The 13064-nt window shown below is 46.5% G+C and overlaps 1 protein-coding gene across 2 annotated transcripts in view; it reads left to right on the top strand.

Moving 5' to 3' along the window:
- The first annotated feature begins 344 nt into the window (after positions 1-344).
- Positions 345-13064, top strand: part of GPR39 (G protein-coupled receptor 39) — a 127625-nt gene continuing 114905 nt past the window's right edge. Inside the window, exon 1 of one of the 2 annotated variants that reach the window (XM_075001753.1) lies at positions 345-1544. In XM_075001753.1, the coding sequence (XP_074857854.1) occupies positions 677-1544 (868 nt within the window). In that variant the 5' untranslated portion in view covers positions 345-676. The remainder of the gene's footprint in view (positions 1545-13064) is intronic. The other variant, XM_075001752.1, reaches the window with a different exon arrangement.

The following is a 13064-nucleotide window of genomic DNA, read 5'->3' as shown; positions in this document are numbered from 1 at the left end:
GAGCAGGCGAAAGGCAGCAGCACAGATCAAGAACTTACTGAAAGAGAAACTACCGGCTGACTCTTCTCTCCCCAGTCTCCACACCCAGCCCACCTGTGGTTGGTTGTCTGCTACCTAAGCGGCTCAAGGTAAAAGGCCTTTTGCAGGGTCTGATTCCAGGAAGAGGCCGCTTGTTTTGGGAGGTTTCTTTCCTCCACCCACCTGCCTGCCGGCCAGTGATCACATCCTGTCTGTCCCGCGGCCCCAGGTTAATGTTAAACGAGAGCGGCTGCCCCAGCCTGCCTCCTGCCCGAGTGTGCGGAAGGGGCTGCTGGGCGCGCAGGGAGCCGGGCAGCGCTGCAGTTCATTGCCCGGCGTGGGGGAGTAATCAGGGCTGATTTCAGCAGAGAAGAGAGACGGAAGGAAGCGAAGTAGTTGGTTGCGCTCATGAGAAGAGGAACCTGCACGCTGGGAACAGCTCCAGCTCCTTCCCACCACACCTGTGCTGGATTATTGACACAGCGGGCGTTGTAAGTAACACCCCAGCTCTGATTCAGGCAGGTGTGGCCTGCAGGCTGCTTGTGCCACGGCCTGAATGGGGAGAGAGAGGGGGGGTCCGTCTCCCTGAACAGCGGAGCGATTTAGAAAGAGGGGTTTTTGTTTTTTTCCCCTTTCTGGCACTTCTCTGAACTTGGTCATGGCTCAGCAGAATGGCCAGGCCAATTGCTCTGAGGTGATTGATCACAGCCACCTCACAGAGTTTGAGGTCAACCTGTGGCTCAAGATCACTCTGGCCTTGGTCTATGTCTCTATTTTTGTGGCCGGGCTGCTGGGTAATAGTGTCACCATCCAGACCACTAAAGTGCTGCAGAAGAAAGGCTATCTGCAGAAAGCGGTCACAGACCACATGGTGAGCTTGGCCTGTTCTGACCTGCTGGTTATCCTGCTGGGGATGCCTGTGGAGTTCTTAAGCATGATCTGGATGCCCTTCTCTGCGCCTAACGGCAACGTGGCCTGCAAGGTGTACTGGTTCCTCTTCGAGGCCTGCAGCTACGCCACTATACTGCATGTGGCAACGCTCAGTTTTGAGAGGTACGTTGCCATCTGTCATCCCTTCAAGTTCAAATCTGCCTCTGGGCCCCATAAAGTGAAGATACTCATTACCTTTGTCTGGGTCGTTTCCATCATGGTGGCTCTGCCCCTGCTCTTTGCAATGGGCACTGAATACCCCCTACAAGCCGTTCAGGGTCACAAAGGAGTGACACCCTGCATCAAGCCTACCTCCAGACACCATTGGCCCAACCTGAACAGCAATGTCACTGTCTGCACAAATCTTTCTTACGAGTGGAGACTCTTCCAATCCAGCATCTTCAGCGCCTTCATTGTGTACATTGTGGTGCTGGTATCTGTGGCCTTCATGTGCCGCAACATGATGAAAGCCCTGATGAGCTTCAAGAATGGGACTGTGACAATTAAGGGGATACAATGTCACCAGGAGCAGGATCTAAGGAAAAATGAGAGTTTAGAGGGCAAGAACTCCAGGAAACAGACCATCATCTTCCTAGGTAAGAGTATGTTTGTTTTATTGGTAGGTGTTGAGAAGAAACTTAGAGGTCTCTATCACCCTACCAAGGCCGAAATGTGCATTGCAGTGTGTGACACAGATTCACAATGAGAATTTAAGAAAATTATTTGTACAGGAAAGTGAAATGATTTATTTTCCGTCCACTTACATTTTTACTCATTTTAAAGGGATCTTTAAATTATAAATATAGTTTTAAAAACTTGATTCCCTGGGCTGTGGCTTATTAACATTCTACCCCATTAGAATCATGGGAAGTGAAGTTGCAAAGTAATATGCAGTTTACTTTTGTTATGTATGCTGGCTGGTTATACTTTGCGTTCCTCTCCCTCTGGACAAATGAAGCTGGTCTCTCTGTGAAAAACAGCCTCAGTGTTGGTCTGGTAGGCAGGGCAGCTGCAGTGACTTGGTTTGAAACAGTTCCTGCTGACATTTTTTTCCCTTAAATTCCTGAATTATTGGCTGTTGCAACAATTTGTCTCACAAAATCTAAATCTCGGCATAAAATATAAATCTCTGACGTGTCGTTCTGTTCAGAATGCTGCCTGACAAGTGTCCTGGCTGTGGCAAACTTTGAAGTTTTTCCTATATTTAAGTTGAATGTTGATTGAAACTAGGCTGGAGAGTTTATTTGGTCTCAAAGGTTGTGGTTATTTGTTAGCCCTTTTTTGGAAGGCTCATAACCCTGCAACTATGTCTGATTCTGATCTCTCTCTCTCTCTCTCTCTCAACATATGTCAGACTAAAACTAATCAAATTGTCATTTCACCAGCTCAGAATCTTTCCAGGCTGTGAAAACAAAAAAGCAGTCAAGTAGCACTTTAAAGACTAACAAAATAATTTACTAGGTGATGAGCTTTCAGGGGACAGACCCACTTCTTCCTAATAAATTATCTTGTCAGTCTTTAAAGTGCTACTTGGCTGCTTTTTTTTTTTTTTTTTTTTGATAGCATACAGACTAACACCACTACCCCTCTGTCACTTTCCAGGCTGTGATCCATGTAGCCTTCATGTCTGGTGGAGGGTCTTAGAGTCTCTCCTAATAGTGTCCTGCTCCAGTTACAGCAAATCTTGGTTTTGCTGGCTTGCTTAATACAATTGTGGCTATGCTAAATGGACAAGCTAGTGGCTGAATGCACAGCCGAAATAGGAACAGAGAGGAAGCCGAAATAGGGTTTCAGTGCAGCTTTCTGGCACTCTGTCTGCTGCTCAGGGAGGAGGTTGACACTAATCAGCTCTTTCACATACAAAACCTTGCAGAAATTGCAATGAAGGGTCCTGTGGCACCTTATAGACTAAGAAAAGTTTTGAGCATGAGCTTTCGTGAGCACAGACTCACTTCATCGGATGCTGCTTGCAGAAATTAACACTGATTGTCCCATAGTCTCCTAGCTAGTCTTATCCTTGCTATTATCTGCAGTCCGCCAAGTCTTTTCTAAGGGCCTGTGGAATTGGGGGTGGGGTGGGGGGATAAATGGATAACCTGAAGTTCTAGCTACGATGAAAAGGGATTTAGTCTCTCTCCATCCCTTTCTGCATTATGCCTGTGTCAAAGCTGCAGCTCCAGTGAAAAAATGCCACCTAGACAGGATGTAACCTAAGCAGATTAAAGGGGCTGGATCATAGGCATGGCCAAACAGTGCACAATGTGCTGCAGGATTCAAATGTGAGACATAACGCTTCAGGCTGCAGGCTTGTATTTTGTCAAAACACTTGTCTGGTCCTCAGGTCTAAAGTGGTTCTCTAACCATAGTGCAAACCATTTGGGGATCATTTGGAATGAAAGGCCTGCATACATGTGATACAGCATGTTCAGATACATTTCTGTGGCGCTGCCGCTGTTGTCTGGAATGGAAGACAATGACTAACACAGTGCATCGAGCGAGGGAGAGGGAAGGCTTTGCAGCTGTCCACAACTACTTTCAAATTAATTTTTAGGCCCCAGTCTTGCAGTGAGTTCTATGTGTGTGCAGAGGCAAAACAAAATTACATTTTTTTTTTTTTTTTTTTTTTGCCCCTTCCCTGCAGTCTGCCCTGAGGCTGGCACTTACAGTCAGAGTCCAGACACAACTCAATAACAAGTGGGACCTCCTAAAGTAGTATAATGGTCCTATCATGGAATTCCAGCCAGTCCCATTGCATGTTCCAGTCCATCCAGGCAAGCTGAACTTGGCAATGATTGGTTGGTGTACACAAAACTCACACAGTCAGGTGGGTCATTGTCACAAAAGACAAGTCATGCACCCCACCTCTGCTCTCACTTCAAAGGCAACCAAAGCAGCCAGCCCTGCTGTAAATTAATTTAGGGTTTATCAACTAAGACATAAGAATTTTAATGTTATTGTGAAGCAGGCAAACCTATGTACACAAATGAGTTAGCCTGTACTGCCCAAAGGAGACCGCTGGGTAGTGATCTGTCAGCACTGAGCATCTTTAGGGCTAACCCTGCAGGTCTATGTTTCTATTTCATAGCTCCAACCTTCTGAGTATCTCGAGCTCCACTATCCAACACGTTTGCCACTCAGCACATGAGGCAAATAGGACACTGAGTTATGGTGAATACGGGGGTGGCCAGCTGCAGCTCTTGGAGCCTTCAAATGTGGCTCCTCCTGAGAGTCACACATGGGGGGTGCTGTCTGCCCACTCCCTGCACATGCCTCGCTGCATGGTGGGAAAAGCACATGGTGGCAGTGGTGGCATCCCCAGCAGCGGCTCCAGCAGCTCTGGTGAATCACCAGCATTGACTTAGAATGGGGAGTGGGGTTGAGTTTGGGTGTGCCTGGCTCTGGAGAAGGACATTCAGTTAAAGCAGGAGCAGGGCTGAGAGTGCCTGGCTCTAAGGGAGCTGGGCTCTGGGGGAGGAGGAGGGCATGGGTGTTTATTTACACAATTATTTATTTAATAATGTCATGTGGCGAATAGGGAAAGACGACAACCACAAGTGCGGTGATCTTTGAATTGCTAGTGGACACCATTGCGCAAGAGCAAAAGAGAGGCAAAAAAATTTCCTTGCCTACTATTTTATTTCCTTCTTTTGAAATTCTGATTGCTGAGCTGAGCACTCTTGTTTGCCACCTCTTCCTGGCTGGGAAGGCATAATTAACAAAGTCTTTATGTCCCACAGTGGCCTGTTTTGGATTTGATAGCTTCAGACCCACTGACTGGGGACAGAGGGGCAATGGGGGCAGTTGCTCAGGAGCCCACTGATTCAAAGGGGCCCAGGGCTGGGTGGTGGCTGGAGCCCTGAACCCCTTTGCATTGTTGCCAGAGTGCCACACCAGGCGCTCCGTGCAGCTCTGAGTGAGGGAGGTGGTTGTAGTCCATGTGGCACTGAGCCCTGGCCCCACCCCTTCTACCCAAGGCTCCACCCCTTCTGTGGGAACAGAGCCACGCCCCCAACATCTTGCCCCAAGACCCACTGTGGCTGCTGGCCTCGCTGGATAGCCTTGATGAACAGGGGACAATCCCTCCCAACAGCATTAACGGTTTCATAGAAAATACTTTATAACTGTGAAAATTAATAATAATAATAAATACCTTAAGTATTGCCTTATGGGCGATGATAAAGATCTTATAAGTGAGATTACAAAATTCCTGTAGATTGTTGCTTCCATTACAGCTTCAACTCTAAACCCGTGGTTATAAATTCAGAACCCATTTTAACCATTCAGATACACAGGTGAACCAGACTGGTTTCCAGCCATGCATTTGTCAGTGTTTAGCTGGCATCTAATACTTTGTGAAGAGCTGGCTCCCAATTTGCCAGCCTCACACTCCTTACCTTTACTTCCAAATTTTTAACTCTGTCAAATTGTGAATGGGTCAGGGCAGTGCTAAAAGCTAAATGAAAGCACTTGGCTGGCACTTAATGCTAAGGGAAGTTGCCACTGATTGCTAATATTTTTCTCTGTACTGCTAGCTTTCTAAAGAGTGTTGGAAAAAGCTTTCATGAATTTCCTGAAATGATTTCTACAGTGTGTTTCCAATGGCTCTTAAAAATATGAGTCTCACTAATTAACTTGGGTTAGAAAATAAGTTAATGAACTGAAGAGGGAAAAAATCATGGCCTGCATCCCTGAGAATAATACAGTGCAATTCCATATGTGGATCTCATAAGAATTATGCCTGAAGGCAATTTTAACTCGGAAGAAACAAACACATAAATTATTTACAAATCGCCAAATTTAAATATGTTGATTTAGCAGCCCTCTTTGTGTTTCATTTAACAGATGGGTCAAATTAAAACAAATATTTGCTCATTTCCAACATATTTCTCATTAAATGTGAAATGTAAATGACAGTGTATCGCAAGATGTCTCTGAGCATCTAACAGCAATAAAAACAATCTCACATTTTCTTCCTCTAGTTGTTAAAAGTGATAATTTCTACGAAATAGAAATTCATAAATCTACCATCGATGAGAAGAACCTAAGTAGAAGCAGACACTCTTTTTTTTTTTTTTTAGTGCCATGTTGTTGTGCCCTGTTTGGGAATAATGAAAACAAATTGGGAATGTTGACAGGTCAGAGAGCTGTTAGCTAGAGCTGAGAGCAGAAATTTTGGTTCTTGTTGCTAAGATGCTTGTCTGATTTCCAGTCTGACAGTCTGTAATATGCTCATGTGATGGACCGGACTCTAGACTGTGACCCAAGGACATTTGATGCAGCACTGGGAGTGGATGGTGTAAAGGTAGATTTAAACTACGTTTACCTTCCCGGTTCTTATGGTGCTGGTTTAGTTCGGACCTGGGCTAAGCTGAATCCCAGGCTTTGACTGCTTTAATTTACTCCGACTGTCTCGGGTCCAAAGGAGCTGCTCAGGCATTTGTAAATTGCTGGGGTGCAGGCACTTCTGGCTTTAAGCCACCTCCTCCAGACCTGTCAGCGTGGAGTGGAATGGTGTGGGAGCCAGAACAGCAATTCTCGGCCTGTAGTGCTGGTGGAATCCTTTGGTGTATGAAGAAGCCAGATTTATGGTACATTTACACTAGTGAAGTAGTACGAAGTTGTTCCAAAGTGCTGGAGGACTAACTTGCAACTTTTAAGTGTAATGCCCTTCTAAGCAGTACAGTGCTGTTCCTTTCATATATTACAGTGGATATAAGCACTGTGATGCCTCATTACTTATGCAATTTAAGCCTTTTGAACTTCAAATAGGCCCACTTTAGGAGGTTTTACAAGTGACTTTTCCTGCCTTCCTCTGTGTGTGTGTGTGTTAATCACTTTGGAAACAGAATTTGTTCTTGGTCATATGAGAAAACACGTTCCCTCCAATGGGACTATTTGTGTGAGTAAAGCAAGGAGAATTTGGTTTGATTGTCTGTGCACTTTGCTTAAATGACTCATAATTGACAATGCTTCCTTGTTCATTGCAAACATTAATATAATGCATATCTCTATTGGACACTTATCTCTGTCCTGGTGTTATAAGCAGTAATGTAAGTCTATCTAGATTCTAATCTTGCCTGACAATTAGTCATTTTGTATGATTCATGTTTGTGCATTATTTTATGTTCAGACATCTTGCTACACTTACAGCAGCAGAAGTTAGCTGATTGTTACATTTTTTGAGACCTATCCTGGGTGAAAGTAACTTAAAGCACTTCCCAGTATGCAGGGTGGCTGACCTCCTGGGCAAGGTGGGGTGGCAGCTCTGGGCCTCAGATGGGGGAAGGGAGGGCTGGGGTGAGACTTCCCTCGCCAGCCCTTCAGTGCTCCCTGGCCTGCATTGTCCAGAGTTCTGGTGGTGATTTACAGGGCCTGGGGCAGGTGCAGTAGCAGTGGCTGGGAGCTACAGGCCCTGGGGCAGCTGCCCTTTTTTGCGCTATAAGAAGCCCTGCTGGTACAGCCCTTAAAGCACTGCCATAGCAGTGCTTCAGCATTGGCTGTGTGTCCACCTGTACCAGCAGCCACTTTCGTTTGGGTGTGCCCTCACGCTTTCACCTCTGCTTATGCCCATGAAAAGTGTTGGACTAGTAGAACTTGGGTAAATGGAGGATAAACCTTGGCAACTCAGTGAAAGTTTCTGTGGCCAGTTGGGGTTGACCGTAAAAGTGGTTGTAATGAGTTGGGTGTCAGAGATCCCCTAGCAACTGTCACCTGATTGGCTGGTTGTACCACTGAGCTAACCTACATGACCTCTAGGCATCCCAACCCCTGTTCTGCTGAACCAGAGGCTCTGGTCTCCATCTGCAAAGGCAGTGTAGGGAGTAACAGCCCCCAGCAGAGTAACTCAGATGCTGAGAATGGTTCAGCTCTGGGAATGTGTAGTTCCAGGGATTTGACACAGCAGCCAGGTGTGTTTTGTAATAAATAAAAGTGATTTTTGTCAAGTGTAAAAAGTGGGATTTGAATAGTTGTATGTGATAGCACATCAATATGCCAGCTAAGCCTGATACCCTAAAGGAAGTTGTTTCAAATAATAATTTCTCACTCTACTTCTTATTTTAGGTAAAAATCTGTCTCAGGTCAGAGCTGATCTTTTTGCTGACCTGGATCCAGCAGCTTCTCTGCCCCTGTTCTTTTTTTCAAGTTTTCGTCATATATTCCTTTGGGGTGGGGAGCAGTCTGTGAAGCCTGCTGAAGACAATCATTGCTTGTTTCCCATTCCCTGTATAGAGTATCCCCCAGGGCAGTATATCTTTGTTGGATTTCTGCCCACCCACATGGAAAAGTACAAAATTCAAGGTGGATTCTAGTACCAGATGGCATGATCACATGTCTTTTGATATAAACCGTAGTTTAGGCTTACAAGAAAAACAAGACTATTTACAGATCATTGCCTTGAGCACAGGGCCATTAGGTTCCCTGAGTTCTGCTAATGGCATTCATTAGCATATCTAGAAGTATAAATGGGCTTATGTTTCATAATTCTAACTTAATATATAAAAATTATTCATACACACAAATGGAAATATACACAGTCGGGAATTACAAGCACTCCCAGGACACGTTACATGCCCACATTTGCATAACATGTGTTATGCATATTCATATTTAAAACATCTTTTCATACAAAAATGGGGCCCAGTGTCACAGTGGAGATGTAGCTTGTTCAGTTCCTGCCAAAAGCTACAGTGGTGATAAGAGACCTGGCTAGATGCTAACTATGTTTTTGCACTGCCTGAACTTGTACTTCAGGAACAACTGATGTCCCCTCCCCATTGTTCCCAAAGTCTGCTGCAGTCTGTAAAATTACCCCTTTTTCCCCCCGCCAAAAAAGAGACTTAACGCTGCCACCACCTCCACCAGAGCTGCCACGTGCTCCTCCCACTAGGGGTGGCATACGTACATGGGCAGATTGGCACTTGCATACGTGCCCGACCCCTGCTGGGAGGAGTGCATGGTGGCTCCGGCAATGGCTCCTCCAGACTGCACGCAGCAAGGCAGCTCTAGTTGTATGGTGGGGTCCAACAGCTACTCCAGTGGTGTGTCTGAGTGGCAGTGTGTTTTTTCGGGGGGGGGGCAGCTGGGGCTGGGGGAGGCTGGTGGGGTGGATGGGCAGAAAACCCTTGATTTAATGGACTTTCAGGAATAGCAGATGCCCATCCTCCCCCATCAGCTCATTAAATTGAGGGTTTGCTGGATAGACTCCCTTTGGCCTGAAAATATTGAGAGCTGTGGTTTTCCTAATTTCTTCTTTGCTGTGGAAAAGAGTGTCCAAATCATGGGCCATCTGCTGAGGAATCTGCATCCCCTGCTTAGAGCATGAAGCAACCATGTGGTTCTCAGGTTATGTCTACATTAGTGCTTTTTTGGAGGGGGGGAAAAGGTGCTGGTACTCATCTGGAGTCCCCACACCTCACCTGCCACTGAGTTCCCGCTGCTGGGGCTGCCACCTCCGCCCCTCCTTCCCCCCCAGCCAGCTCCCTGCTACAGAGCTGCCAGGGACCCAGCTTCCCAGCCAGAGTTCCCATGGCTGGGGGCTCCCAGCCCTGCACTGCTGGTTGGGGGGGGGCAGCGGGTGCTCTGGCTCCCAGCCCTGTGACTGGGGCACAGAACCCTGCAGGAACCCCAGTTGGGGGAACATTGATTTATTATGGCAGAGGTGCTAGTACTCAGTACCAGCATGTACTGCCACAAAAAAAGCTCTGGTCTACACTGCAGTTAGCTGGCCCGGGCCAGTAGCAGGTGTCTGACACAGGCGTGCAGGGGTCAGGCTAAGGGACTGATTAATTGCAGTGTACATCTTCTGGCTCTGGCTGGAGCCCAAGCTCTAGGGTTCTGGGATGTGGGGTGTGTGTGTTACAGAACCCAGGCTACATCCCAGCCTGGACACCTGCACTGCATTTAAACAGGCATGCAGACTGAGCCCAAGTCAGGGGGCATAGCTCAGCAGCAGGGGGTCGTGCTATAGTGTAGACATAACCTCAATATCTGCAGCTCCCAGTTGTTTCGCTGGAGTAGGGGCTACAGAGCTTTCTTCCCTGTGTAAGTACAGATGTACTGACCCTGCCCTTCTCCCAACACAACAGAGCCAGGTTTGCCGTACGCCCTGGATACAGTGCCTCTGTGCAGACTGCTCCGCTGCCTCCTGCTATTGCAGAAGAAACATAGTAGCCAATATCCCCCAGGGTACCAGTAGGAACTTTTCACAGGTGCTTTATGTAGCTTCTTCATTAGAAAGTGTTACAATTTGGAGGTGGCTTGAGGGCGCCTTTGGCTCAGCGCTGATGTTATTATGTACATTAGACAAATACGGAGAGGTCTTTTTGCCAAGGAGTTCACACTGCTCCAGATGACTTAGTGTTCTGCCACAAGGCAATGTTCACCTGGATCTCATTTGTGTTCCACTAGCACTAGGACTATGCTATGTGCCGGGGTTGGCCGAACTGTGGCTCATGAGCCGCTTGCGGCTCTTACCATTAAAGTGTGTCTTGTGGTGCCCCTCCCCCACCATCACCTTCCCATTCTCCACTTCCCAGAGTGTGTGTGAGATTGGGAAAGCTCAGGACCTCTGCCTTGCAGCGGAGGGTGCAGTAGAAGCTTCTGCGCAGCTGGGGGGGGGGTGTGTGTCTTTGGGCTTCAGCTCTTCAGGGCGCACCTGCCGCAGCGCGGGACGTCATCAGGAGCAGAGTGGAAGCACCAGCTCCTGGCTACAGGAGAGGTGCTCCAGCTCTCAAGCTTCAGAAGACTGTTTGTTGTATGTGGCTCATATAGGCAGGGGCAGTCCCTTCCCCCAAAGAGCTTACAGTCCATATGGACAAGACAAGGAAAAGTGTGGGAGAAGAAGCAGGCACTGAGAGCTGAAGCAATTTACCAAAGGTCACTGAAGGCAGTGGCAGAGCCAGGAATTAATTGAACACAAGTTTCCTGACTATCATGCCAGTGTCCTATCCACTGTCAAATGCTGCCTTTTTGATCCCTATTGTGTCATCACTTAGTATTGATTCTTAACACAGACGTCTAGTCCCGCTGTGCTATTGAGAATAATCACAAAAACTACTGCTGCCCATGTCTGCTACTCATTAGTTTGGCAATCTTTTAATGCTACAAGATGTCAGGCATGCAAGCTGACCCAAACAGTCAATTAAAGCTAAACCGAACTAACGACCAATGTGAGCGCTTTTCTTTAAATCAGAAATTTTAAAACCCCCCAAAAACTGAAAGACAGCTGATTTCCTTCCCCCCCCCCCCCCGCACCCTTAGGAGCAATCTTGTGTTGGCAGATTAATGTGTAGCTCAAAATAAAAGTATTGTGTATAGAAATAGGTTTTCAAAAGATCACAGTGAAAATATATTTTGTAAGACACGCGGCAAATGGATTTTCAGGAGAACGGATTATTTCAGGTACTGTGCTAAAAATACGTGATTGCCATCTGGAGATGACCTAGCTGCTGCAAAACATGACAAAGGCAGGACTTCTGTTACAGGAAAATTAGACATTTCTTCACAGGCTGGAAATTGTCTGCTCATCTTTCTTACAGAAAAAGGTATACAGCTTGAAGACTGGACAAAAACTGTAAGAACAGCTTAAGTTGGTTAATTTCCAGATGGTACCTCGATCCCATGTACTGAAAGCCAGTTCCATTGCCACCTTCTGGTTGATTTCTTTAATCATTCCACTCAAGTTCTCTTTATTGGACATATGCCTGAAGATGGCATATGTTGTAGGCTGGTAATCGTTTTAATCTGGGTATGTTATATAGTTTCCCCCTTACCTATCTTGGTTGGACTTTCTTTGGAGAGAGACTCTGATTACGCAGATCAATAAATTATATACATCAATACTGCCTGGTGTTTAGGTATTTTCAGCGCTCATAAATTTAGCAGGGGCGGCTAGATAAGTGTTTGGCTGAAGAATTTAAGGGGTAAAACTAGATAATCCAGGAAGTTGTTTTGGTGGCCTCCACTCTGAGTTAGTATTGAGTCAATGCCCCAGCACTGTGTTTGGTGTTGTCTGTTGAATAAGATCTAAAAGCAAAGGTCTTGTCTGCTTGTTGGCCCTAAAGATGCCTTCGTTCATTCCACAAGAGTAGGAGCTGTTAACCTTGGTGCACTGCTGTATCTTGACACTTGTGTTCTGATTATTGATTTCCCCCCCCCATGTATTCAAATCAATAAGGTTTCCTTCACTTGTGTCCCTAATGATTCCATATCCTTGCCACGTTCTGCCACACAGATAACGTATTTCACCCCTGAGGTGGCTGCATGTCATTGGAGGATGATTCATTCCTAAAAAGTTCCTGGGGCCTGGTCTATATGGGGAGGAGAAAATCAACTTTAAAGACACACAGATCTAGCTATGAGAATTGTGTAGCTCGAGTCAAATTATCTAAAAACTAATTTTTACCACCATCCTCACAGCTGGAGGTCTGAGAGATATTTTCCCTTTGGCATCCCTTACTTGTTGCAACTGCTAGGAGTACCAAGGCAGATGGTGTTACCTTGAATATTTGACTTAACATGTCACCAGAAGGTGTTCTAAATTGAACCTGGGAAGATTGACCACCAGCTGGACCAGCATCTGATGAAGTGAGTCTTTGCTCACGAAAGCTCATGCTCAAAACTTTTCTGTTAGTCTATATGGTGCCACAGGACCCTTCGTTGCTTTAATTATGAACTTAGATGTAGGAATTTTATTGCACATGCCACAACAAATAGAATTTAGGGGAGATCTGGGGGAATATCCTATAAATGGGAGCAAACTAGAATCTTAATGATACACTAGGGAAAATATAACCACCCCTGGCAATCTGAAATGCAAATACCTGTTGGTCGGAACCCCAAAGGAAGTTGTGAGTTAATTTTTACGGGGTTGCCAGGGCTGGTGTTTAGACTCACTAGGGCCAGGACACTGGGGCCTCCCCAAAGATGGAGGGTTCGGGGCTCCACCTCATGCCCTGCCCCTCTGAGGTCCTGCTCCCACCCAAGCTGGAGTTGGGACATCCCACTCCTCTCAGCTGGAGTGTGTGATGGGGTGAAAACTGCCTGTGCCCACACTCCTCAGGGGACCTTCCCCCTGCTCAGGGCAGGGGGAGGGACCTGCTTGGGTGGGTCTCCCT

Source organism: Carettochelys insculpta, chromosome 8 (genome assembly GCF_033958435.1).
Source record: "Carettochelys insculpta isolate YL-2023 chromosome 8, ASM3395843v1, whole genome shotgun sequence".
Taxonomy (NCBI): Eukaryota; Metazoa; Chordata; order Testudines; family Carettochelyidae; genus Carettochelys; species Carettochelys insculpta.
Note: the sequence above shows the minus strand (reverse complement) of the source record. Positions and strands in the feature narration are given on the sequence as shown.